The sequence below is a fragment of the Neltuma alba genome, unplaced genomic scaffold (genome assembly GCF_004799145.2).
Source record: "Neltuma alba isolate B1F8T4 unplaced genomic scaffold, ASM479914v2 tig00012116_pilon, whole genome shotgun sequence".
Lineage (NCBI taxonomy): Eukaryota > Viridiplantae > Streptophyta > Magnoliopsida > Fabales > Fabaceae > Neltuma > Neltuma alba.
In genome coordinates, this window is record NW_021636668.1 from 13,732 (window position 1) to 37,249 (window position 23,518).

Sequence of the window (23,518 nt, forward strand, 5' to 3'; positions counted from 1 at the left end):
TATTTTTCTAGGAGAGTTCCCCTCTCCCTAGTTATTAATGAGTCTTTGTCAAAAATGCGGCCGGCTTCAAGCTTCAAAGTTATTGATACCATATTGAAATGTTGCCAGTGATATCAAAAACCTTGGTTAAAATTTTCTACGTGAGTGTCATGCTGTCACTCTTGTGTGATGGATGTGTCCATCATTTACAGTAAGTTTTTGGGCTTTTGTCAATTTTTACCTGTTCTTCTGGAGCAATGTACATGTATATGATTTTGACAGCTATGCATTACAATATTCTATTACATCTTCACCCTGTTAGAGGTTAACAGATAAGCAAAAGACATGAATGAACTTTCTAAAAGATAGATTTTTGTTTTGGGAAAACTCTGAATTGATTCCATTCTCTTGTGCACAGCTAAAGAATAAACAACATTCTTTTGTATATTTGGATGTTCCTCGTCTGTCTTTTTAATTATTCTGCGCCAACCCTCCTTTTGAGCCGGCTGTTTGTTTAGCGTGCTTCTATAGATCAATGCCTAAGTCCCGATGTGGCTATTATGTTTTTATTTCTGAGTCTGATGTGCTTCACTGAGAGCAATATTTTTATATTCTTTTCTAATCTTTTGTCTCAGTATGCATGCCTTTTCTTTTAGTTAGATTCTTATTGTTTGATCACTTAAATTTAGTGCATTTAAGTTGTTTAGATTCTGTTTTGTAGTTTGGGACAGTGTGAGCTTCTGGTATTTTTAATATAGAGCAAAACTTCTGATCGAAATGAGCATGGCTATCAAACACCTGGAATTAAGATTTTGGCTCTCTTTTAGCAAGTGCTCTCTCTGAATTCTAAACATGTTGAATTCCTCCTTTTAACTACCCTGGAAATACCTTTTGCATTTCGTGTTGTGGTGTTCTTTCATGCTTAAAACTGCTCAGTGTGAAATTTACTGATCTATTAACATGGAAAAGCACTAATTAATGCTGTTTTGAGTTTATTTTGGGTAATGCATGTTTAACAGTGCTTGTTATTTCCTTGAACTTTTCATGTCTGCTAAACCTCATTGGCGGCCTTAACTACTGCTGTAACTAATGATTTTTGAGGTGGTTTCCGCGTCCCGTTTTGATCCGATGTCATTCAGCCTACATCAAATTCCCATGTAGTCTTTCGGGATTTGGACTCAGGATGCCAGTGGCCGCGAGTTGCTTAGTGCAGTAGACGGGGCCATGTGTTGTATCGTTCTCTAGCGTGAGACTATTTGTAATGATTTTAGAGTGAACTAGGAATACTTGACTTTAAAAATGGATTGCCCATATTACATGTTATACATTTTTGTACAAGGTTACACTTCATGAGTTGACCCTCTTTGACCCTCTAAATCATCGAAATTTGATCTGTCTGTGTTTGGGCATAAAGATTATTGATGAGGAGTGTGAAATTCTGCTTGCGCCTTATTCTGGGGGGAAAAATGAGGAGTGTTATCGTATGAACTGGTCATGAGATGTGGGCCATGTGACTCCTGCCGTGGAACTCGGTACTAGATCGGCCATGTTCGTTCTAACGTGAAAGCTCCGGTTTGCGTTTAAGTGACATGTCTTTTGCCTTGTTAAAAAGGAGGACATATCAAGTTTTCCTTTAGACATGGCCGCTAGATGAACTGAAGATGTGCAAGAAATGTGATATTTCTTCCATTGTCAATCATTCTGTAAATTTCTGGCCCGTCAATGGCTGCTGGTGAAGGCACAGCACAGATCCGGGAATTCTAATATTAAAGAGGAAAAAATTAAGGCACTCAAAAAAAAAAAAAAAAAGAGAGAGAGAGAGAACACATTTAATAAGGCAAACTCTTGGAACTTGTGCTGATAACCAATGATTTCAACCTAGTTGGATCCCCGGGGGTGCTGGCTCTCTGAGTAATAATTTCCATGTTCCTATGCAAACTCTGTTTCACCAAGCTCTTCATCATTCTCTTGCCCTCTTTTGCTTCTATGTGGTCTGCTGGTGAGCCCATCGCCATTCTTGGTGTTTGTGGCCCAGAATGTGGCCCCATCTTTGATTGCCTCTCATCCTTGAACCATTGCAGTAGCTTTAGTGCTCTCTTCTGTGCTAATTGGCTTCCCAACAGAGCTACTTCAAGTAGCACAGGGACAATCCCTGCTTGTGCCATCTTCTGTGTTTGTGATGAGCTCTGGTGAGCTAGAATCATCAGAATGTAAGCTGACAACTCCTGGCATTTTGGTTTATCTTCCCATGTCAAAATCTCTATCAAGCTCTCAGGCATCATTAAGCTATTTTCTATTGCCTTTTTTCCCATCAAGGTCACCACCAAGTTTCCCAAAGTAGCAAGTGCTTTCTCTGAATTTTCTTTGATAGAGGACAGTTCTAAGAGGATAGGCACAACCCCAGCTGAAACTAAAGGCCCTACATTCTCTAACACGGTTGAGAGGTTGCACAAAGCACCCAGGCATGATTGCTTGGTTTCAACATTTGGATCTGATTCCAGAATGTCTTTAATGAATGGGAGAAAATCTAATGAAGCAAGAGGGAATTGGCTGTTTGCTAGAGATGACAATGATAAGAGCAGCTCTGCACATTCCCTTCTTGTTGATTCATCAAGGTCAACTCTCTTTGGCAGCTTGGAGAATATACCTGCCTCCACTATCAAAGCCTTGTTTCTGAAAGAGGAACAAACTTAATTAGGACAAGAAGCAAACCATACTTCAGGCTTTGTCAAAGTTAGGCTGAAAGCTTGTACTGAATAATTAATGTGTACTGAGTCAGCATAAGAAGTCAACTATTCAATGTTCTGCCGTCATTATTTCTTTTCTTTTGTGGGGATGATGTAATTTACATATTAAAGAAATAAGAATGCCAAACTAACTAGAGAGTATCAACACTTCTTGCATAAAGAAGTCAATGACGATCTCAAATAAAGATATGTGTTGGAAAGTGCACGTCAACATAAGACTTTTAAAATGAGGCTGAAGACATTGGCGGAATCTGAATAACTATCCTGGATTTTAGTAATCTGTTGTTTATACATTGTGAAGACAAAAATGTCTCCCCAGTAGCGATACTGTTCCCTTGTAAGCTCGTCCTACAACCCAGCAACATAGTGGACAACGAAGCACAAATTTGGAGAATTAATTATAATTACGTTATTTTAATGAATATGCACGTTTTAGGAAGGTGATCCGAAAACACTGGCCACGTTTGTATTCTTGGATTTAACGCCATTAATGCAAGCCTTGATTGCTTTGATAACTCTCGTAATTTTACAGCATGTATTGCAAGAAGCCTCATACGCACTGTCTTACTGTTTTTTTTTTTTTTTCTTTTTTGATTTCGAAAAATGGGATTTCGGGATGTTTTCTCATTTTTCCATCTCATGCTCCCTCTGTTCCTTTTTACAAAAAATAATTAATCACATTATGTTTTCAAAATGTTAGTTAAAATTAATTGGAGACAACAAATATGTAAAAATAATAATAATAAAATTTGATCAATATGAGTAATTAAAGAGGGATAAAATGAAAAATCAACAAACAAAATTTGAAATAACATCAAAATATCTCTTATAAAAAGCAACATGTCAAACAATATTGGGAAAAAAAGGTGTGTTCAAATTTGAGAAGAAAACTTCATGCATTCTCTGCGTGATTCCAAGAATCAATTGTTGTTAGAGCTTCAACCCCTCAAAAATTTCAGGAGAAAAGGCTTTGAGAAACTAGTACCTCCTTTGATACCTTTATACTACAAGAATACTGCAGAATATGTTTTCCGTAGGGGAATCAACTCAACCAATAACATCAAAGAATTTCTAAAGAATCAACCAACTGAATTTACCAATTTCCTATCAAATTTACTTGTTTCCTGTTTGAATCAAATAACGAAGTCTTGAGGAAATCCAAAGCTCAAACAAAAGCAGAAAGTTTTATCATAGAAGCAGGAGAGAACTAAAATCGCAAAACGTACTTGTAACTTCCATGGGCGAGCTGGACCAATGCCTTCAGCCCTGCTAGCTGCCGGCCAGCCACCTCCGACGCCACCATTGACACCAGCTCCGGCACCACTCCTAGCTCCGTTATCAGCTTTCTTACCCTGACATCTTCTTTGGCTAGGCGTTCAATCTCTTTCGCCGTCATCTCCTTCTCTTCCCAGCTCCCAAAGTGAAGCTTCTTCACGCAACTCTTCAACGATATCACAGACTGTTCCTCCTCACAACTCTGTTTCTCCATAGCTTGCCTCGCTGATTCACAATTCTCAACCTTGTCGATGTTGCTCTCGGATTTGGTAATTGATATTTCGAGTTGATCAGATGGATCAGAGCTTACTCGGGTCGCTTTGGGTTTGAGAAACCTTTTGATGCGAGCAAGGATATGAAGTGTTATGGAAGAGAGTACCCCATTAGAGGAAGATGAAGGAGTAGACGACATGTTTGGTTCGTCAGAGGAAGACACGCACTAGGAGACTCTGAAAACTGTCCTGGGTTTGTTTCCTTATATAATTCGGTTTCTACTTGTCTTTTGTAAGGCACAGAGAGAGAAAGAAAAGCAAAGAAATTACGGAAGGACTCTGTATAAAACAGGGGAAGAACAGAGCCAAAGCAAAGGGACAGTGCTGTCCCGGTTTAATCTCATGGGTATTAAATGCACGAGATCTCAAATGGCGTATTTATTGTCCCATTATGATTTAATCTTATTATTGTTTATTTATTTTAATAGGAAAAAAATACTATTTGGCTTAATATCACTAACAGTGAGTCTATCTCTTTGCCCGTGCAACACAATTCCAAGATCACTAGTCTTTAAATTATGAGTGGGTTGATATAAGTGGGACCTACTCTTCCGTTTTCACCAATTCAATTTGAGAACCTTCTCGCCTCCGTAAGTTGACTATCAATGGAGGATTACTATCGTAATTCATTAAATTAGGGATTTAATCATAATTTGGTTTGAGAATAAATTGTTAATTACCTGCGTACATCTGTGATCTCCTGCATGTGGGAATCAAGGAGGCCCAGTGTACTTGTTCCCCCAAGGAATAATAAATTTCAGGAAGGGCCTACGTGTCAATCACTTGGCAAACTAAATTGACATCATTCAAATTCTTAATTGGCTGCAAAATCTCATTTGAATGAGTGGCTACGATATTCTCACATGCATGTCAGATTGGTTCTGTCAAGTTTTCCCCAGAATAAGAGCGAGGCAGAGACCCAATTATCTATGACAGTTTCAGTGACCTCTTTCCCAATAAAGAACTTTAATGTAAATCCTTAATCTCCTGTGTTGTAGATGTATCATTGAGATTTGAGCTGGGAGATTCCAAAAAGCAAATGTGTGGTGAAATAGCACTAGATGGTTAAAACTGAAGAAGTCAGATAAGGCATTTGAATTTTGGTATGTTGGTACACTTAATTAATAGCTTTAGTGTGGGTAAAGTTAGTGCAACATGCATAGTTACATGTGATCAATTTTGACCCAAAGAAGAGAGTCAGCAAGGTAACATAGAATACAACTTTGGAACAACTTTAGGCAGACTTCCATTGGGACACAAATATGGTTAGGACTATACCAAATTAGATTCTCTATGCAATCTTAACTATACTTGTGTATTTGAAGAGAAATTCACATAAAACATGGAGACAAAGAGTCATTTAATGTCTCTCTCACGGCAGCAGTGTGTTCAGATTGAAGAATATAGGTTTTATTTCTGTAAGTTGCAAGCACAGAATATTCTTAACATTATGAAGAAGCTAAGAAGGAGACTCCAACGCCTTTTTTTTCCTTTTCTTTTTTCACTTAAATTCACCACTCTTGGTAGATGTTCCACAATCTAATGGACCTTGGTTTTCTCATCACCCTGCTATTTTCATGACATAAAGTAGGTCTATTCTTTCCGTAAAACAACTTTACAAAATTTATCATGTGTCTTGCTTACCTTCATTTTAACCTCTCCTCTTTTCTATGGAATCCCGCAGTAGTTAACCTAACACAAATTGCTCTTTGTTTCTCATTTTGTCATGAGAAAATGACGAGTAGAAAAGTGATACATAAGAATCCCTAGTGTGAAGCCAACTGAAAGGAAAGTTACGGAGGAAAATGCTTTCGTTTTACACACTTTCTAAGTACTCAAGTCCATAAACAAAATACCCCAAATTTGCATATTCTTATTTAGTTACTCAAATCTCTTACTGCTAAACACAACCAAAAAAAAAAAACACAACACATCTTTTTAATAACAAGAAAAAAAAATTTCCTTGAGTTCCCAGCGCCTAATGTTCCAAACCGGACCACAGTATCTAAATCCCAAAATTAGATAAGCTTGAGGACAAGCAAGACGAAGAAGAGAGAAAGTCTGAAAGAAAGGGAAAGAAGAGAAGAACATGTCTTTGTCCATAGCAGAATAGAGTGGTGAAGTGCCGAATATTAGTTATGGCTATGAATGCCGTCTAACTAATATGGTGCCATATAGGCATATTCATTCCCAGGAAAAACCTTGAACAGTTATGCGTTTGAGACACGTGGGGATAATGGGGCTGTGGAAATTAGAATGGGCATTCCACTAAGTGAAAAAAATAGTTATCTGTAGCAGAAGACTGAAACTCCACAGTAGAGTCTAATTGCAGTGGCAGCAAAAGAGATAGACAAGTTGATAGGGTGATGAAATGTGTATTGTTGGACTTAGTCGCACTTTGGCGTGATGATGGATTTTGAGACTAAGAAAGATGAAAAGTGCACAAGAACCACTAAGGTGGTGATGGGTGGATATGTCCACTTTGGAGCATCAGCTTGCATATTCATGAGAAAGTTCAAGTCAAGAGGGTTTTCTCCTTAAAAGCTTCTTCACAGGTCGAAGTGCGTAGACTGGACTGGCGGCCGCAGGACGTTACGGCTGAAGAACAAGTACAGATGGAAAAAGTGACAAGGGAAATGCACCAGCCGGGAATCGAACCCGGGTCTGTACCGTGGCAGGGTACTATTCTACCACTAGACCACTGGTGCCGGGATGCCAGCTAGGGTGCATGTTCTATCCTTACCAATTTATTTTGTTAATCCTACTATATCCTATTATGAGGAAACCTAAGGTGTTTACAATCCGTAATGTAAAATTAATTTTCAAGAAACAGCAATATAAAATTTCACAGATCTTAGATATAATACTACAACAATTTGTGTTATTACGAGTTAAAAATAGTACAAATTATTTTTCAAATTCTATATCAAACATTAAATCTATTTTGACTGCAACTTTAAAAAAATAACTTCTCAAAAGTGGTACAAGAATTGAAAGGCTATTTTTTTTCAATAGTTGGATATATCTATTTCACATTATATCCAGAAACTCAAAAAAAAAAAACCTAATAGGGCCAACTCAATTCTATTTGCAAAGTGATTGTGGATCCTCTATTGTGCAACGTTTATGTTAAGCAAGAAAGCTAATGTGTTTAAAAATATTAGATATAATAAAGAACAAGGAAAAGAAATTCTATTCTCCTTACAAACTATTCTCCCTACAAACAAAAGTTGGGTCTAGTAGAATAGACTAGTGTCTTACAATATAACGAATCAAGATTTAAATTCCTATTAAAAGATATGTTTACATTTAGTATCCGACAGTATCTTAAATAAGATTACTTTCAATAGAAATAAATAAACGTGCGACTTCTAGGCTTTGGCAGAGAGCTATTGGATTGTAGGAGTAATCCGAATCCCATGATAATGAGGGAACTTGAGATAAAGTTTGAGGAAGGGCTATAGCGCAGTTAGATCAAACTTGGACAAAATTTTGATGCCCATGAGATTAGTATCATAAAGCATAGAACGTTAAGCGGCTTAAGGACGTGCAAATTCAATTTCTTCAAGCTTTAAACTGTAAGTAATGTGCAAATACATTCACGCATATTTCTCACACAAATAACTTACAAAACAAATAATAATTCCCATTAGTTATTAATGCTGACAATGATCCACTACTCAGGATCCATTCCATGTATAAGACAGGAAACCAAGACTTCCAGTGCAGATTAGATTTAATGTTCCAACCAGTACACATTTTCACTGCCAGAGATCAAATGGAAAGAGGAGACCATAAGCAGCATGAGCAGCACATTCCACATGATTCTAACGTTATATTTTTCCTTCAGAGCCAAAAACAACAAACGGAGAAGAATCCAACTTCCCCCATAGCCAAGAAAAAGAAGAGAAATAAGTATTATTTTTATGTACAGTTCATGAGGAAGTTGATGTTTCAATGAAGCAAAGTCTTCTACGCTTACTTCGAAGTGACATTCCCAAGGAGTGTTCCAGTGAGCTAGAAGCCTTCTCCAGTACAGAACTTAGTACCTGGTGGACAGTACTTGGAACAAGTTGGCATGCCCCAATATTAATATGTTCTGTTTTGCAGCACCTAAAGAAAAATACATTCTTCACCCTTCCTCCCAAAGTTGATATTTCTGCCCTCATTAATTGCAGTTGAAGCCCATCAAGAGCTTGTCTTAGGTCAGATAGTAGCTCCGGCCGGTAATCACAACATATAGATGCCATGTAAAACATTGATCCTCCTCTTCCTTCATCGTTGTATGGTTCAACTTTAACTTCATCATCATCCATTGGGATGAGAAAACCTCTGCTTGCTTCCATTGCATTCTTCTTCAGTAACTTAACTTGGTTGATAACTTCACCCAATAACGTTGCTTTATCCATCTGCACATAACAATTAACCCAGCAATTCAAGGTCAACTTCTGCAACAAATGTTTTCCAAAAGAAAAGGGAAACATGTTCAAAATAAATCTACTTATAATACAGTGATGTCCATTCTCAAAAAACAGATCATAACTTTTGGGATTAATCAATCGTGTTCCACTTAATTCCACATTCAGACTTCAGCTGATTCATGTTTTAGAAAATAGCTCCCTGACAGCAAACGCCTAATCTAGCGGTTGATTCTCAGCTTCCTTGTAGTTGGTTATTCTATGAAAGACTACATAAAAATAAAAACAACAGAAAATTGATGTCTAGCAGAGTTTGAATATTAAATGCTGGAAGCTTAGTTACATAGGGGTTTAAATATAGGTTTTCCTTCTAGTGCAGCAGCTTATTAGTTAGAAAACAAACAGAAAATGCAAGGCACATATAATTATATGTTGTATAATAAAAATTGATTTTGTCATTGCACTGAGAAGAATAAAAACTGGCACTCTGCCCTGATATTAAGTCAGGTCTTCCATCATTCGTAAGCTGCATGCCAGAAATCATGGTTTGCTTAGACAGAAATACTTAATAGCAAATAAATTAATGAAGTTAGTTCATAGTAGAAAAGGCTCTCCATTTTTCAGTGACAGACATAAGATTAATACACCAAAGTTGACTTTAAACAGAATTAATGTTTTATAATTTGTTAAATTTGACTTGATCAAGAAAAAGAATCATTCTATACTCTGGTGCATGATCAAGCACATAGCGTACAATTGTTTTCCTATAAAACGATATAATATTGAAACCAGTAACCTCTCATCGATTAATAATCAATAATTCATATTAATAAATGAATAAAATCACTAGCCATTAGGTTAACTTGCACATTTGAATAACATCCAACAAGAAATATTAATTCATTTCAGCTTGTGATGCGGGAAAAATTATTCGATTCAAACGAATAGCAGATATACCCAAGTGATGTAAGACGCATGTCATGCATAATAAATAATTCTACATTATATGATAGGAGACCCACCAGATAGTTGACATTACCAACTAGTAAAATAAGTCCACCGATCAAGGACAATAATGATGCAATTAAAACCGTTTGTTTAGTTACCAACAAGTACCTCAAATCTTAGTTGCGGTGCTTGCAGCACAGTACATACAGCTTCATTTTTCTTTTAAAAGCAACAAAAATTAATCAGCATGCATTATTAGAGGGCCACAACATAGTGTTCCATAACCATGATCTGCCATAATTGTTACGGTACTTAACAATACAACCATTGAAGTGAGTCTGGAAATCGTTGAAAAGCTGGACACGAAGTTGAATAATTGTATCAGGAATCAAAATATGTTAAAATCTGTTAATTTGTCATTGATTCTTCCCACTAACGATGAAGTAATAGCATTATTCATTCGATGAAACTCGGCATATATTTCCCTTTAATTCCAACAGCAAGCCAAACATCTTTGATCTTTCACTGTCCGGTTAACCTTGCTTTGTAATGTTCCCTTAGCTCCGATTTGGTTATCGCCTAAATCAAGATGATGGTTGTTCTGATCCTCTTTGAATTTGAATTGAATTGATTTTTCCATTTTATTAGCAGCTGATAATAGAAAGAATGTGCAAGAACTCAATAGCTCTACATAATGAGAAATATCATTTCAGTGAAGTCATTTTGGCTGGAATCTTTAAGGGTAATCATATCAAAGTCATGTTTTGCGGAGAATCTTAAACCAAAAGCCAGCGTTAAATGCTCTCAGCTCTTATAACCAAATGAACAAGATTTCCAGTTGAGGGAAAAGCACACATTACCTTCACATTGCTGGGCACAAGACCACGAAGTGCATCGAGATGACCATTTATTCTCTCCCTTCTTCTTCTCTCTGCTTCACTGTGGTTCTTCATAGCAGCCAAAGCTTTTGCCTCCGATGCCTCTTTCTTTCCTATCTTCATAGGGGAATTAATTGGATGCCCCTTCTGACTATTCAAGACCAACGAATTCGGTGACACCACCCTACTCTGCGAAACCCCATTAGAGTCAACAATTTTATGCGAAGTTGGATCGAACAGCCTCGAGACATCAGACCCAGATGAAGAGACCGAATTATAAGAGCAGTAAACCATAGTCACAGATCTTCTATTGATATTAATTCCGGAGCAGAAGACGAAAACCGGGGGGACGAGTTGTGGGAGCGAACCAAAATGATAATTTTTGGAGAGTGAAGATTTGGAAACCTGCTTTGTTGCTCTGTTTTCCGTTGATGGTGTATGTCATAACTTCCATTACGTATGAGAGAAAAAAGATTGAGGGGTTGGAAGGGGAAGATCAGTTACTAAACATCCACATTTTCATCTTGATATTTGCAAAGGACATCGTTCATATGTGGGAAAAAGGCAAGATTTTTCGAGGAAGCTTAGATGGTGCTAGCGATAGAGTTACAGAGAGCCTTGGAAAGAAGCAAGACTGAAAGGAAATTATATGACTCACCACTGTTCCAGAGCTTATATGGACAAAACAATAATAGAGCAACGTTGACCATTGCGCTATAAATATTCATAGAGCTTATTCTTCAGTCCATGAACAGATAAGCAGAAGGCTAACTTGTCCATCTTTTCGTCTCTATTGGTGTTTAAGGCGTGCAAGTCTCAAACTATAAATTAGTAGGCTCACTTAAATTTATGGCTCTGGGAATGAATAAAAAAGAAGAGGTGGGAAAATTAAGGATTCAAGTCATTCAACTGCTAGTGGTATTGATTGACAAAAAGCAATGGCTATGGGTCCGTGATCCTTGAAGCCCTCAAGGCTCCAGCTGGAACATTGGACTTCGTTCCTTTTTCTTGGGGTTATTTTTTTATTTATTTTGTTTGAATAATAAAGCATTTCAGTCGTTTTAGTTACGAACTTAATTCCAATAATTTAAATTTGCTTGCGAAATACTAGTACAGAATAAGATCTCAATTTATATGGAACATATTTATAAGTGTTCATAACTGTCATTTTAAATGAGCCCTTGATATTATCAATCAAGTCTCATAATACACAACTAGATTTTATGATTTGAAGGGGAAGTAAGGAGGGTCATAAGAAAATATCAATGGAAGATGTTTGTGATAAAAATAAATATGGGAGAATTACATGGAGGTCCCAAGTAAGGAAAAAAAATTAAAAAACAAGTCCTAAATGTTGTCATTCTCACTATAAGACTTGTCTTTATAAGCTGTTGAGATTGTTATTAAGACCTTTTAGTAATTATTTTTCTTATGTGGAACTTGATTGTAATTTCTTCAATAAATATTATCTTAATATTTAAGTGGAAAACATATAATCTTAAACACATATATAGTCTTTTTTTTTTTTTTCACGGTAGCTCTCTTTTTCATTTAATTATTTTTACTAAGGACCATTTGCCCTTGGGAAGAAGTGATAGAAATATTATATCCGTTATTGGCTTTTGGGAAGGGGTGGAAATATTATACATTATCTTTCTTTTTATTTTTTTCCTTTTTGCCAACGGAAAATATTATACATTATCCTATAAGTGCAACACAGACAAAGAAGTTCAGTAATAGTTTTAGTTAGTGGTTGCTGATTGTGTCAACCATCATACGATTTCAATAGCAACCTTGCAATGCCTGATTGGACGTCTTTCTTTTTCAAAATACATTGCAAAAGAAGATTATTCCATTAAAAAAATAAAAGCCAAATGATGAGTCCCTTCCATTTATCATGTGGAATAATAAGTGGAAGAGAAATATATATATATATTACAGAAATTATTGTTGAAGCTTCAAAATTGTTACTTTTATTATGAGTTGAATTTCAGATTGTCATAAAACAATTAAAAAATATGGTTTAATTTCTTTTTTAAATAATTTATAAGAAAATTTTAAGGAGGACTTAGTGTATTTATTAAAATTTTTCTATTATACTTCCATTAATAAACGAGTCACCAATCAATTAATAAACCACTAGTCAATCATCTTGATATCGTGATTAAATAAAAGAGTATATCTCTGAAAATAAATTGAATCTATATTTTTTTTTTCCTATTATGCAAGAAATGTTATTATCCTCACATTATAAGTTAATTTAATGCTTTTCCGGTCCTAAATATAAGACTCATTTTTAAAAATAATTTACATTCTAAAATGAGTCTTAAATTTAGAACCAAATGAGTACCGTTTAAAAAATTTTTCATTCCAGATTTTACTGCTAATGCTAATGTATTATAAGTCATTTACCATTATTATTCTTCTGCATGCTAAAAGTACAAACACCATTTTTTTTTTATAAACCTATTGGCTATTGTCCGTGCAAAGATTAAAAACTGATTTAAAAACTGCACAAATGAAAATATAATATAAAAAAATATTTTTTAAACAAAATAGGAAAAATAAAAGGAAAAATCGCAAAAACAAAAAGTAGAAATTGCGAAATTAAAAATCAAGTATTTTGTTGAAATATGTTGTCATTTGCAATCTAATTATAGTCAAAAACTTATGTACGTTTTTGTAGGGGGTCCCAATTTCCGTTTTTGTAATTACTCCAGTCATTTTTTATTTTCCCAAAAATGAGCAAAGAAACGAGTGTACAGTATTTAAAAATAATAATAAACACTACTGCTCCTGTTTGTTGCTCCTGTTTTAATTAAAGAAGATTTGTTTAATTAAAATCACAGCGCGGACTGACTTGGACGTCTCGACAAAACCTTAGCCTTTGACTTCCTGCTTTGGTTCGTAGTCTAATCCAACTACTATCAATTATTGAATTAAGAATACCTCATGTAAACTTGTTTTTTTTTGGCACGAGAGAGAGCTAAATGCCCATATTATAAACTACCAGGATTAAAACCTGCATAATCATTGCCTAAAAGAGTCTTTAAATTCTAAGGACAATTATCCAAAAGCAATACCCATCTTTGCAAGCCCAACTGCTACCTTCTTGTCATCTCTTGATATACTTATCTGATAGCAAATGTAATAAATGTAATTACGCTATAAAATAAAATAGGGTTTATGTTTAGAATTGGAAGAGCTTTTTTTTTTTTTTTTACTAAAACATAGGTATCCTCTTATTGGAGGCAATCCTATTCGAGTCACTGTCGGGTACTAAATATAAGCACCTCTCCCGGGGGAATTCGAACCTTAGTTAGTTATGTTGTGAAGAACTAACTCCTTCCGCTAGACCTAATCCCTGATGATTGGAAGAGTATATTTTAATTCACTTCCTAGCATATTCTGATAAACACTAGACTGCATCTCTCAATATTTTCCTTTCAAGTAACTGCCCAACTAGGGTCCTGGCACCAGATTCTAGAATCACCGTGCCAAGGATAGGTCCTTAAAAATCGCCCATTCTCCTGTTTCTGCAGCACCGCAAATACCCATCTCACAGCAAAACCCAACAATCCAAATCTCAGAATTATCTCTGATATTGCCATCACATCACACCCGGCCTTGGAAGAAATTTGAGCCAACAATAACTCATGCGAACTTACCTCAAAGGCCCAAAATCAAGAGGTCTCCACTATTAGCAGGGGTGTGGTGTTTTGTTATGACTTGCGCGATACTTCTAAAACTAAACCTGATAATATATCGAATAAAATTAACAAAAAAAAAAATCAAAATTACAATTAAAATTTGATTTTAATAGAAAGAGTTAGCCTTTTATAATATAATAAATAAAAGTTTGAATGTCTCTTAGAAGAGCTGCCCGCGTTTTAGTTTTGAAAAATCATTTTGAATTAATAAAATATGAAATAATCATTATTATATGAGAGAAATATTAATAAAATATGAAGATACATAGACACGAAAATAACCAATCTAATTTACACCCACTGTATGGTACAATTTTAATCTTAAATTAATTTTTATGGGGTAATTTCATTTAACCAAATTTAACTTTCACAGTTAATTTTTTTTTTGGGGGTCCAATACAGTTAAAACGTTGATTAGACAAATTTTTTACCATAAATCATTCACGTGGTATCTGTAGGACTGCTTACATGGCAACAGATGTTTTATTGGGTTTTTTCCCGAACAAAACTTCATTGCCGGGGGGCAAAAAAACTGCATGTCTCAGAGATATTGGCTTAACTTCATCACAGAGAGGGAGGAAAAATACGGCCGATCCCCCTAAGCCGCGATTGACGGCCCGGAATCGCGAAGAGGAGTTTGCTCTCAAGCTCGTAACGCGGACGCCAACAAGGGAAGGATTTCTGGGTAAGTAAACTCCGAAGCCCTAAACCGCAGAGAGGAAGTCGGCCGAACAATTTCTTGCAGGTGAGGATCGATTTCTGGTTCAGGCCGACCAAACGACTTCATTTTAACCCCTTCCTTTTTGTCGTTGTTGTGTATATATAACTTCTCACTTCGCTTTTCTCACAATGAGAGTGAGATAAGATAGGGCTAGAGGGATTAGGGATACGACCAAACAATAGGTGTTTTATTGAATTTTTTTCCCAAACAATCATCATTTGTTAGCCGGAAAAGATTGAAGAAGTCGCCGGAAACCATGGTTGCTGGAGGCAGAGGAGGTTGTGGTTTCTCTACCTGATGACCTTGTCCTCTGTATCCTCACCAAACTCAGCTCTTGGCTGAGTGTTCATCAGATCTTGTATCTTTCCGTGGTCAGAGGCTTGTAAAAATTAGCATCGTAACCTCAAGGGACCGTTACAAGAATTATACACGCACATTGATTGAAGACAGCTTGTGAAATTCAAATATCCATTACTATCATATGGGGGCCACCTGGATAAGGAAGATTTCATTAGTGTTCTGATCATGTGCGTATCTCAATGAATTTCAAAATATGATTGTTTTGATCCCGGTTTTTCTGGAATGGTCTCTGACATGTTTGATTTTTTTGGGTTTAGGTGTAAGAGATTTCAAGGTTTAAGCCTTCAATCTCAAAGTTTTATTGAAAGCTTCACCGAAAGCGTTAGTAATGAGACTTTTTGGGTTTAGTTGCAAGACATTTATGCAGATGATCAATGTATATGTGGATTGATAATTTCTCCTCACAAATGTTTTGCAGATACTCGGTTTTATTTCTGAAGCCTTTTAATCTTTTAAACTTTTGGATATTTTATTCTCGAAATTAAGCTGAAAATATGATTTGAAGCAGAAATGTTATCTTTACTAGTTAGTAAGCGATAAATACAAAGCCCAGCTAGGGTTATGAGTAGTAACCCCTCTTGCCTTTGTCAATTGTCTTTTTTCCCCATCGAAGACTATCTTCATTATGGTTATGCTGTAATGTTCTAGTGTTGGCAATTAGTAAGATTTTACTTCTCTTTTCCGTTACTTCCATGCACTTCTGATGACTCTTCGGCTTGTTATATCATCATTTGTCTTTCAATTCAGTCATTAGTCTAACTGCTACGAGCCACCCTTCCACTTATCTGCTTCTTAATTGGCAGTGCGTCAAGGATATTTTCTAAGGAAGTCCGAATGACCAAGCCTGGTAGCTCAGAGTTGAAAACCACAACAAAATCTCCTGTCATATACCGGTGTAAGAAATGCCGAAGAATTGTTGCTTCTGAGGAGAATATAGTTTCCCATCAACATGGAAAAGGTGACTCAAGCTTCAAGTGGAAAAAGAGGAGTGGCAACCCATGGGAAAAGGAAAAGCAAAGTGAGTGTACCTCTTTATTCGTCGAGCCCATGAAGTGGATGCAAGCAGGTCTTTGTTCATTCCCTTCATAATTCACTTTGTTCCCACAATAATACTCTTCATGCTAACTATATATATGCATGTTGTTTGAATTTGGCAGTACAAGAAGGTAGCGTGGAGGATAAACTTCTCTGTATGGGCTGCAATGCTCGTTTGGGTTACTTCAACTGGGCAGGTATGCAGTGCAGCTGTGGAGCCTGGGTTAACCCGGCATTTCAGCTTCATAAAAGCCGATTAGATGAGTGCTATATTTGATCATTTGCCCCGAGCTGTCCCAGGAAAGGGACGTGGTTTCAATAAATAATAGTTTAGCATGTAAACTAATGTCTTCATGTACAAGGCAGGTCAGGCCGGCGTGATGTCTTCAAGCTGAAGTTAGATTTAATGCTAGTAAAGGAACATGTGGCAGTACTTTCTTCTCATATTAATCTGCATTATTACTCTTCTTTTCTGCAATTTTTTTTCCCTTTCCTTGTGTGGCCTAGTATAAATGGTAATAGCATCATTTTTTCCCTTCCCGCATCTTGAGCTTTAGTGGATTGTCAGGACCGAGAACGGGTTATATGCTATTTTAGAACATGATAATGGTCGAAGTTTTGTGCTGTCGAAACTGTGTACCTTACCATAGCATTTGTAGTTATCGACTCTAGAGCGAATGACAGCCATGATTGTGTACACCATCTTTTAGTTACTATCTTATTTTAAATGAATAGTATTTTTAAGTCGTTCACTCCAACTTTGTGGACTTGTCATGACAAAAAGCAAAAAAAAGACCTCATTGGCTCCCTTTGAGTAATTGGAAAAATAGCGTAGACATAATCAAGAAATGAGTTTTCCTATGAAATTTCCAGTTACAATAATGTTTGCCCGTAGTCTCAGAAACCAAAGCCTCTCGACTAATTTAGCTAACCTACTAAACTTAAGGGGGTGTTTGGCAAAACCAAAATCATGGTTTCAGAATCACTTTTTCGCAAAACGAGGTAACATCTTCCACATATTTACTTCGTAATTCGTAAAAGCACTTTTAAAACCATGGTTTGGTTTTTATCCAAACACCCCCTAAATTTCGCATTGTCATCTTTCTGGTGATTAATTAATATATTAATTCCAGTCGTTCTCATATTTGAAAATATATTGATTCATCAATCCCTGGTCAATTGATCCTAATGAAAATTAATTTAGAGGATAATTAATTTACAGAAAATAATTAATTAAAATTAGTTAAAAACAATAAATAAGTTAGAAATATAATTTTGTTTTCAAATATTCCTTTAGAATAAATGAGAAAAAAGATAAAAAAAAAAAAGAATATATGAGAACGACAAAAAAGAAAGAATAAATAATTATTAAATGTTTAAACAAATTTCAAATTAAAATTTATAAAATGAATCACACTTCTCTCTAAATTTAAAGTTTATAAATATGACAACATCTATTACTAATTAATTGCCCAGTATTCCCCAACATTAAATTTGACTTTGTAAACAATATACACAGCACATAGATTATATCATATACTAATATATAATACAGTTGTTGCAGTCTTCCCTACAAATTCTATCCATTTGTGTTGCAATTTCCCAAGAATCTAAAAAAACTCAAATGATGTTGTCCACTTCAAGAGAAAAAGAGCAAGGATTATTAAAAAATGTGAGGATATGCGCATCCCATAAGATTATATTCTCTTAACTTCCAATTTTTTCCTTGCAAGTCCGTTACCGTCCTTAGTGTGGCTTCTCTGCACCTATAAATTCACCATAATCACTCTCTCGCCATTACAAAGAAGCTCATATATAGCCATAGCAAGCACTTTGGGACAGAATAGAGGCCACGAGTTTCTCATTTATATCAAACATGTCAGTTAGATAACTAAATCTTTAGTCTTTCTATTTTGCTCTTTTTGCATGTCTATATGAAGCTTTTGTAAAACACAGACACACACGTTTTCTTCTCGGTTCATCAGTTTGATCGAAAGTTCATTTGCGTGACTACATAAAGTCATTTTCACCATTTGTGAAGATAGCTTATATATCGTATAAATGAAAATTAGAACGTATCAATTTGCAGTACATGTGGCTTACCTCAATCGGCTTATCGGGGTATAGCTTGATGTTCATCTGGCTAGTGTTCAGTTCACTGACTCAACTTTTGTCTCGTCTTGGTTTCCAGATGGTGGAGATTTGCGTGCACATGGACTGTGCAGGTTGCGAGACCGAGATTAAGAAAGCTCTTCAAAAGTTACCTGGTATAATAAACATACATAAACTTTGCAAAGAATAATGATTTTAATGAGAGTGCGTACTTAATATCTGTGAATAATGTATCAGGAGTCGACGATGTTGATGTAGACATGGGCATGCAGAAGGTAACAGTGATGGGTTGGGCAGACCAAAACAAGATTTTGAGGACAGTGAGGAAGATGGGTAAAAGGGCAGAGTTATGGTCATACCCATATAACCCTGAGTACCATGGTTTTATTCGCCAATACAGCAACAGCATCATTAGCGGTAACTATGAGACCAGTTATAATTATGAGAGCAAATTTTATAATCCTCTTACCTCGTCCTCTGCGATGCCTACTGCTAATAGCAAGGCTTCCTCGTACAACTACTACAATCATGGCTATAACAATGGTGATGACTTTGGCTACTACCAACAGTCCATTGGTTCCTCCATTGTCAATGACAAAGCTGTCACCTTGTTCAATGACGATAATCCTCATGCTTGTTCTATTATGTGAACCCCCCACCAGAAAGAAATATGATCTACATTCACACTTTTATTTTTCCCTTTGTGTTTGGTCCATTTTTTGGGACCATCTAGCTAGGAATATGGATCATGGAGTGGTGTGTCTGTGATTTTATCTCCTATCTGAGTATACACATATTAGGTCAAATGACACAAAGCTCCCCCATATGTAAGACACGAGCAGTCACCGTAAATACAATATGGGAAGCTATGGCTTCTTGGAACTATAAACCTTTCCATCTAAATCTAATGTTGTCCGCCACTGAGAAAACGCTGGTCTTGTGCTATTTTTTTTTTTTGGTTACCCAGAGTATTTTTCCACCCAAACGGTGAGAGACTAATCTCTCAGGGTACGATCAGACGTCATAGTCGGGACCCCTCCCAACAGTGTTTGTTCTATACACACTGCCCCAAGGATTAAACTCAGGACATGATGTTTAAGGTGCCCAGGTCCCTTCCACTTAGACCAACACTAGTTGGTGTCTTGTGCTAATTTCAGAGCATCAAGCTTCAGTGTAATGTCTTCAAGCCCAAAGCCATCAAAATAATTATGCTTACATTGGACCTTAATCGGTCTTACATGATGGGTTGGGCCACCTAACTCTTTTTTTTTTTTTACAATAAACTGGATACCATCCAAACAAACTACAACAACTCTACAAACCTAAATACACTAAATAAAACAGAACAACCAAAACATCTCGTGTCATCCTCCATTTCCTTGTAGTACACAAGGAGGGGGTTGTTCAAAGACTTTGTAGCCTCCTGCCATTCCATGAGTAGCTCGTGCTAGGTGATCTGCGATATATAGCTCTTTACGATCCCATTCGGGCTTCCTCAATTACATCTAGATACGGGTGATTCTGATCGCAACCTCTGATAGTCAAACTGAGCACCTCCATACAATCTAATAGAAGATGAACTTTCCTAAATCCCTTGGTCCAACTTAGGTATAGACCCTGTGTTATACCAATAAGCTCCACAATAATAGGTGGGACTTTGGACAATTTATAGCTGAATCCCACTATCTAGTTCATATCTCTATCTTTGATCACTCCTCCACAACCACTATTACTATTATTGAGGACGGAACCATCTACCTTGACAACCATAAAGTCTTCAAGTGTACTCTGATAAGTTAGGCCCTCCAAATATCTGTTGTTAAGTTTTGCACACTTTCTGTTGAGATCAAAGTCTGAGTAGGCCCTAAAGAAACTTGTTTGGGCGTTGTTGTGCTCATAGTTTGCTTCTTCTCCAAATAGCTTCTTGCATCTTGATGTCTATATGTCCCAACAGATACAACCAAACAGATTATTCTATCGAACTTTGCGAGGAAGCTCCATTCCAGCTTCTTTTTGTGGATTCCGCTCTAGCCATTATGTACCCTGCAAAGAAAAGAAGTCCTCTCATATGGAAGGTAGGAGCACTGATTGCCATCTTTCTCTTGCATTCTTACAATCTCAAAGTAGGTGCATTGCATCTTCACCTTCTTCACAACCAAATGGGCAAGTTGTTGAGTTCCTGATTCTTCTTTTGCCAGTGGGAACCACCTTTATAACATCTTGAAATCAAAAAACCCGTTTTTTTTTTAAAACAATTATTTTGGAAATTCTTCCTCTCCCTCGTAAAGCTTTTATTTTCTGGCAATGCTCTTTGGATTAAGATGAGGAAAATATTTTTAGACCCGGGGGATGGTTTTTTTTTTGGCTCATTTGTTTAGTGATTTACTGTTACGTAATTAAGAGCCTGTAAAGCCTTACCCTGTTGTCAAAAAAATGCAAACACATCGTGTCGAATTTTTTATAACATGTTACGTTTTTGCATCTTTCCTATATGCATGTAAATATGTCAATAACCTGAAATCCATTCTGATTTTTAATATAAAAATTAATTGATTAATTTAAATAAATTAATAAAAGTGTTGTCTTTTTTAAAATATTTTTATTAATTAAAGTATAATAACTAGAACTATTATTATTATAAGAATTATTTTTTAAAAAATATAAATATGAAAAATAAAATAAATTGAAACGAAAATAAAATTTAACAAGCAAGTATCAGAGCTAGTATTACTTAAAAAAAAAAAAAAGATAAAAAAAGGGATTGCATGCGGAGGTATGTAAAAATCAAGTGTCATGGTCAGTTCATGAATGTCAAGGCATCCCAGAAAATGTCCTGGGAACTTTCAGGCCTGATGTCAAGGTTATATTGAGCGCATCCATGATTTCTGGCTCATCCCCTGCTCAAGTTGGCGTTTGGACGAGACTGAAACTCGGGGCGTCATTTTCCACACCCACAATAAACAAGTGTGAAAATGAGTAGACTTCTTCCTGTTGGTTGTACGGGGCTCCGACAACGAGGACGATCACAATTCACAAGACTGAAAGTTACGCGAATGGCTCGTGATGCGCGTGTTTTATTGAAGATATCGATGGCGATACCTAACAAGTTCAAGAAGTTGAAGGCGGGTGACCCACTGTTCATTTTGTCCAGTCCTTCCGATACTCAAAGCGACTCGGAGCATTGTTTCTTGGCCACAGCCTCTCGTTTTCCCTCCACCTCCATTGCTATCACACCAGGTACGCCATCCCCAGGTCTAAGTCGTCGTCTTCTCAGAATCACTCTTCTCTATTTTCCAACTATCTTGTCATTTGCGTGATGTAGCAATCTTCTTCTAAAAAGACAAAAGAGACGGAAAAAAAAAAAAAAAGAATCTGCCGATAACTGTATCTGAACCACTCAACCTGCAGGGTGAGGAGACTTATAGATTTCCGGTCAGCTGTCGGTGAACGAGCAGGTAATGGCGGCATCTTCTACGCAGATTTTGCTTTTAAAATTGAGAGAGAGGGAGAGAATTATAACTCTTAAGGGTCGTTTCCTCTCGGTGTTGCTCTTTCTGGAACCATCTCTCTGGGTGTACAGGGGTTTAGTTTTGGTTAAGTGTTAGTAGACACAGGAGAACTGTTTGTTTATGCATATTTTAATATGGCAACAGTTCCTTTAGTTCACGCTTGGCGGGGAAGCTATTGGAGAATTGATAATACAAAGAATATCTCGCAAGGTCCAATCGAGGCGTCTTCTCGCGCGTCATCATCGTTTTTGCTGCGTTGTTCTACATCCTTCACCTCCGGCTCGGGATTGAGTTTCGCTTCTAGTAATTATCCCCTGTTATTTTGGTTCTCAGCTCTTACCTCCCAAGCTTCACTTACTTCACCGTATTTATTAATTGCGTAGATTGCCCATTTCTATAATCTGGACTTGACTGGTTTTTACTCTCGGCCTCCCTTTTCCCCTCTTTTTAATTTGGATTTTGTGCATTCTTTTAATTCGAAGAGCTTTGCTTTTGCCCTTTTCCGATTCTTTATGCGCCATTTTTCTGACAGCAGTTCCCTGTCGGGACTTGAAGTCTAATTGACGTGTCCTTTCATTTTTGTCCATTGGTCGGTCGTGGTATTTGGGTAGCTCATGCGTAGTTTTGGACTATTTACTTTGCCGCTATCAACTGCTGAATGTTGATTCAGAAAATTTCTATTGCTTTTCGAGAATCTCTGATTCAGCCAAAATTAAGACCCTTCGTGCTGTCCCGAAAGGAGAAAGAAAAAAGCCACCCTTTACGTGACAATGATCTCTCTCTGACACATCTACAGCTCTCCGTCTAGGCGTCTACTGTCAGTATCCGGGATCCACCATGGATGTCATAGCAATTTCATCTGTACGATTGCTATTTGCTAAGAGCCGAAAACTTGTCTTGGAGGATCGTTACCGAGGACCATGGTTTTATTACATTTACCTTATTGTAAAATAATCAGTTTGCATCAATATTACCTTTTTTACCGACCTTACTGAATCCCCGTCGAATTATTTGATTGAAAGAATATGATTCAAAGCATATGGATATTAAATTTAAAGAAATGCTGGTAAAATCCTGATTTATATATATATATATATATATATATATTTGGGTGACTGATTGAGTTATTTGAAGAATGAACAGCTTACAATCATACATATGAAACCTTTTAAGTTTTACTATTGTAACTAGTTGTCAGTTTTGGCCTCATGGGGACAGCGACTGTGGCAGAGACTTCAAGATGCAAACTGGATGCTAGTCTTTATTTTTTAATATCCATGTGGCATCTGATGTTCCTGGAGATAAGAAATATGATTTCCATTATGACACGCATCAAGAAAAATGAGAAAGGAGGCGGTTAATGAGAACTCAAGTGTAATTCTGGACTTATTTTAGATTCATTTAGAAGAATAAGGAGTGGGTTTTGCTCAGTTCAAAAACATTGTAATTCATGTCGGTAATACAAACAATTGGGCAAGAGTTTGCTGGTATATCACGTGATACTGATCTAGAACTTTAGATATGGTGCAATGGCGCAACGCAATTTTCTTCCTC

General features: G+C 36.5%; 4 protein-coding genes, 2 long non-coding RNA genes and 1 other non-coding gene across 7 annotated transcripts; 4 read left to right on the top strand and 3 right to left on the bottom strand.

The window, feature by feature from the left end:
- Positions 1–18: 18 nt before the first annotated feature.
- LOC114722940 (U-box domain-containing protein 7-like) lies at positions 19–4,551 on the bottom strand. The gene is made up of 2 exons (XM_028909061.1): positions 3,953–4,551; positions 19–2,652 (listed from the first exon to the last, which is right to left on the bottom strand). Exons 1-2 carry the CDS (start codon positions 4,411–4,413, stop codon positions 1,809–1,811), a joined length of 1,305 nt encoding a protein of 434 aa, XP_028764894.1. The 5' UTR covers positions 4,414–4,551; the 3' UTR covers positions 19–1,808.
- Positions 4,552–6,910: 2,359 nt separating this feature from the next.
- On the bottom strand, positions 6,911–6,981 carry TRNAG-GCC (transfer RNA glycine (anticodon GCC)). The gene has a single exon. It is a non-coding gene; the product is annotated as a tRNA-Gly (tRNA).
- An 822-nt stretch (positions 6,982–7,803) lies between these two features.
- Positions 7,804–11,300, bottom strand: LOC114722942 (putative transcription factor bHLH107). The gene is made up of 2 exons (XM_028909064.1): positions 10,500–11,300; positions 7,804–8,682 (listed from the first exon to the last, which is right to left on the bottom strand). Exons 1-2 carry the CDS (start codon positions 10,809–10,811, stop codon positions 8,209–8,211), a joined length of 786 nt encoding a protein of 261 aa, XP_028764897.1. The 5' UTR covers positions 10,812–11,300; the 3' UTR covers positions 7,804–8,208.
- A 3,478-nt stretch (positions 11,301–14,778) lies between these two features.
- LOC114722946 (uncharacterized) lies at positions 14,779–16,133 on the top strand. The gene is made up of 3 exons (XR_003738193.1): positions 14,779–15,475; positions 15,566–15,629; positions 16,112–16,133. It is a non-coding gene; the product is annotated as an uncharacterized LOC114722946 (long non-coding RNA).
- Positions 16,128–16,967, top strand: LOC114722944 (probable inactive dual specificity protein phosphatase-like At4g18593). Its single transcript, XM_028909066.1, has 2 exons — positions 16,128–16,374; positions 16,466–16,967. The coding sequence occupies exons 1-2, from the start codon at positions 16,143–16,145 to the stop codon at positions 16,618–16,620; spliced, it is 387 nt and encodes a 128-aa protein (XP_028764899.1). The 5' UTR covers positions 16,128–16,142; the 3' UTR covers positions 16,621–16,967.
- A 1,567-nt stretch (positions 16,968–18,534) lies between these two features.
- LOC114722943 (heavy metal-associated isoprenylated plant protein 28-like) lies at positions 18,535–19,105 on the top strand. The gene is made up of 2 exons (XM_028909065.1): positions 18,535–18,610; positions 18,693–19,105. Exons 1-2 carry the CDS (start codon positions 18,535–18,537, stop codon positions 19,103–19,105), a joined length of 489 nt encoding a protein of 162 aa, XP_028764898.1.
- Positions 19,106–21,470: 2,365 nt separating this feature from the next.
- LOC114722947 (uncharacterized) lies at positions 21,471–23,514 on the top strand. Its single transcript, XR_003738194.1, has 3 exons — positions 21,471–21,692; positions 21,864–21,910; positions 22,109–23,514. It is a non-coding gene; the product is annotated as an uncharacterized LOC114722947 (long non-coding RNA).
- The last annotated feature ends 4 nt before the right edge of the window (positions 23,515–23,518 follow it).

Coding starts and splice junctions, on each gene's coding strand:
- LOC114722940 (XM_028909061.1), bottom strand. CDS start 4,413: ATGTCGTCTACTCCTTCATCTTCCTCTAATGGGGTACTCTCTTCCATA. Junction 2,653..3,952: donor CTCGCCCATGGAAGTTACAA/GTACGTTTTGCG, acceptor TTCCTCTTTCAG/AAACAAGGCTTTGATAGTGG.
- LOC114722942 (XM_028909064.1), bottom strand. CDS start 10,811: ATGGTTTACTGCTCTTATAATTCGGTCTCTTCATCTGGGTCTGATGTC. Junction 8,683..10,499: donor TTGTGCCCAGCAATGTGAAG/GTAATGTGTGCT, acceptor TGTTATGTGCAG/ATGGATAAAGCAACGTTATT.
- LOC114722944 (XM_028909066.1), top strand. CDS start 16,143: ATGACCAAGCCTGGTAGCTCAGAGTTGAAAACCACAACAAAATCTCCT. Junction 16,375..16,465: donor CATGAAGTGGATGCAAGCAG/GTCTTTGTTCAT, acceptor TGAATTTGGCAG/TACAAGAAGGTAGCGTGGAG.
- LOC114722943 (XM_028909065.1), top strand. CDS start 18,535: ATGGTGGAGATTTGCGTGCACATGGACTGTGCAGGTTGCGAGACCGAG. Junction 18,611..18,692: donor AGCTCTTCAAAAGTTACCTG/GTATAATAAACA, acceptor ATAATGTATCAG/GAGTCGACGATGTTGATGTA.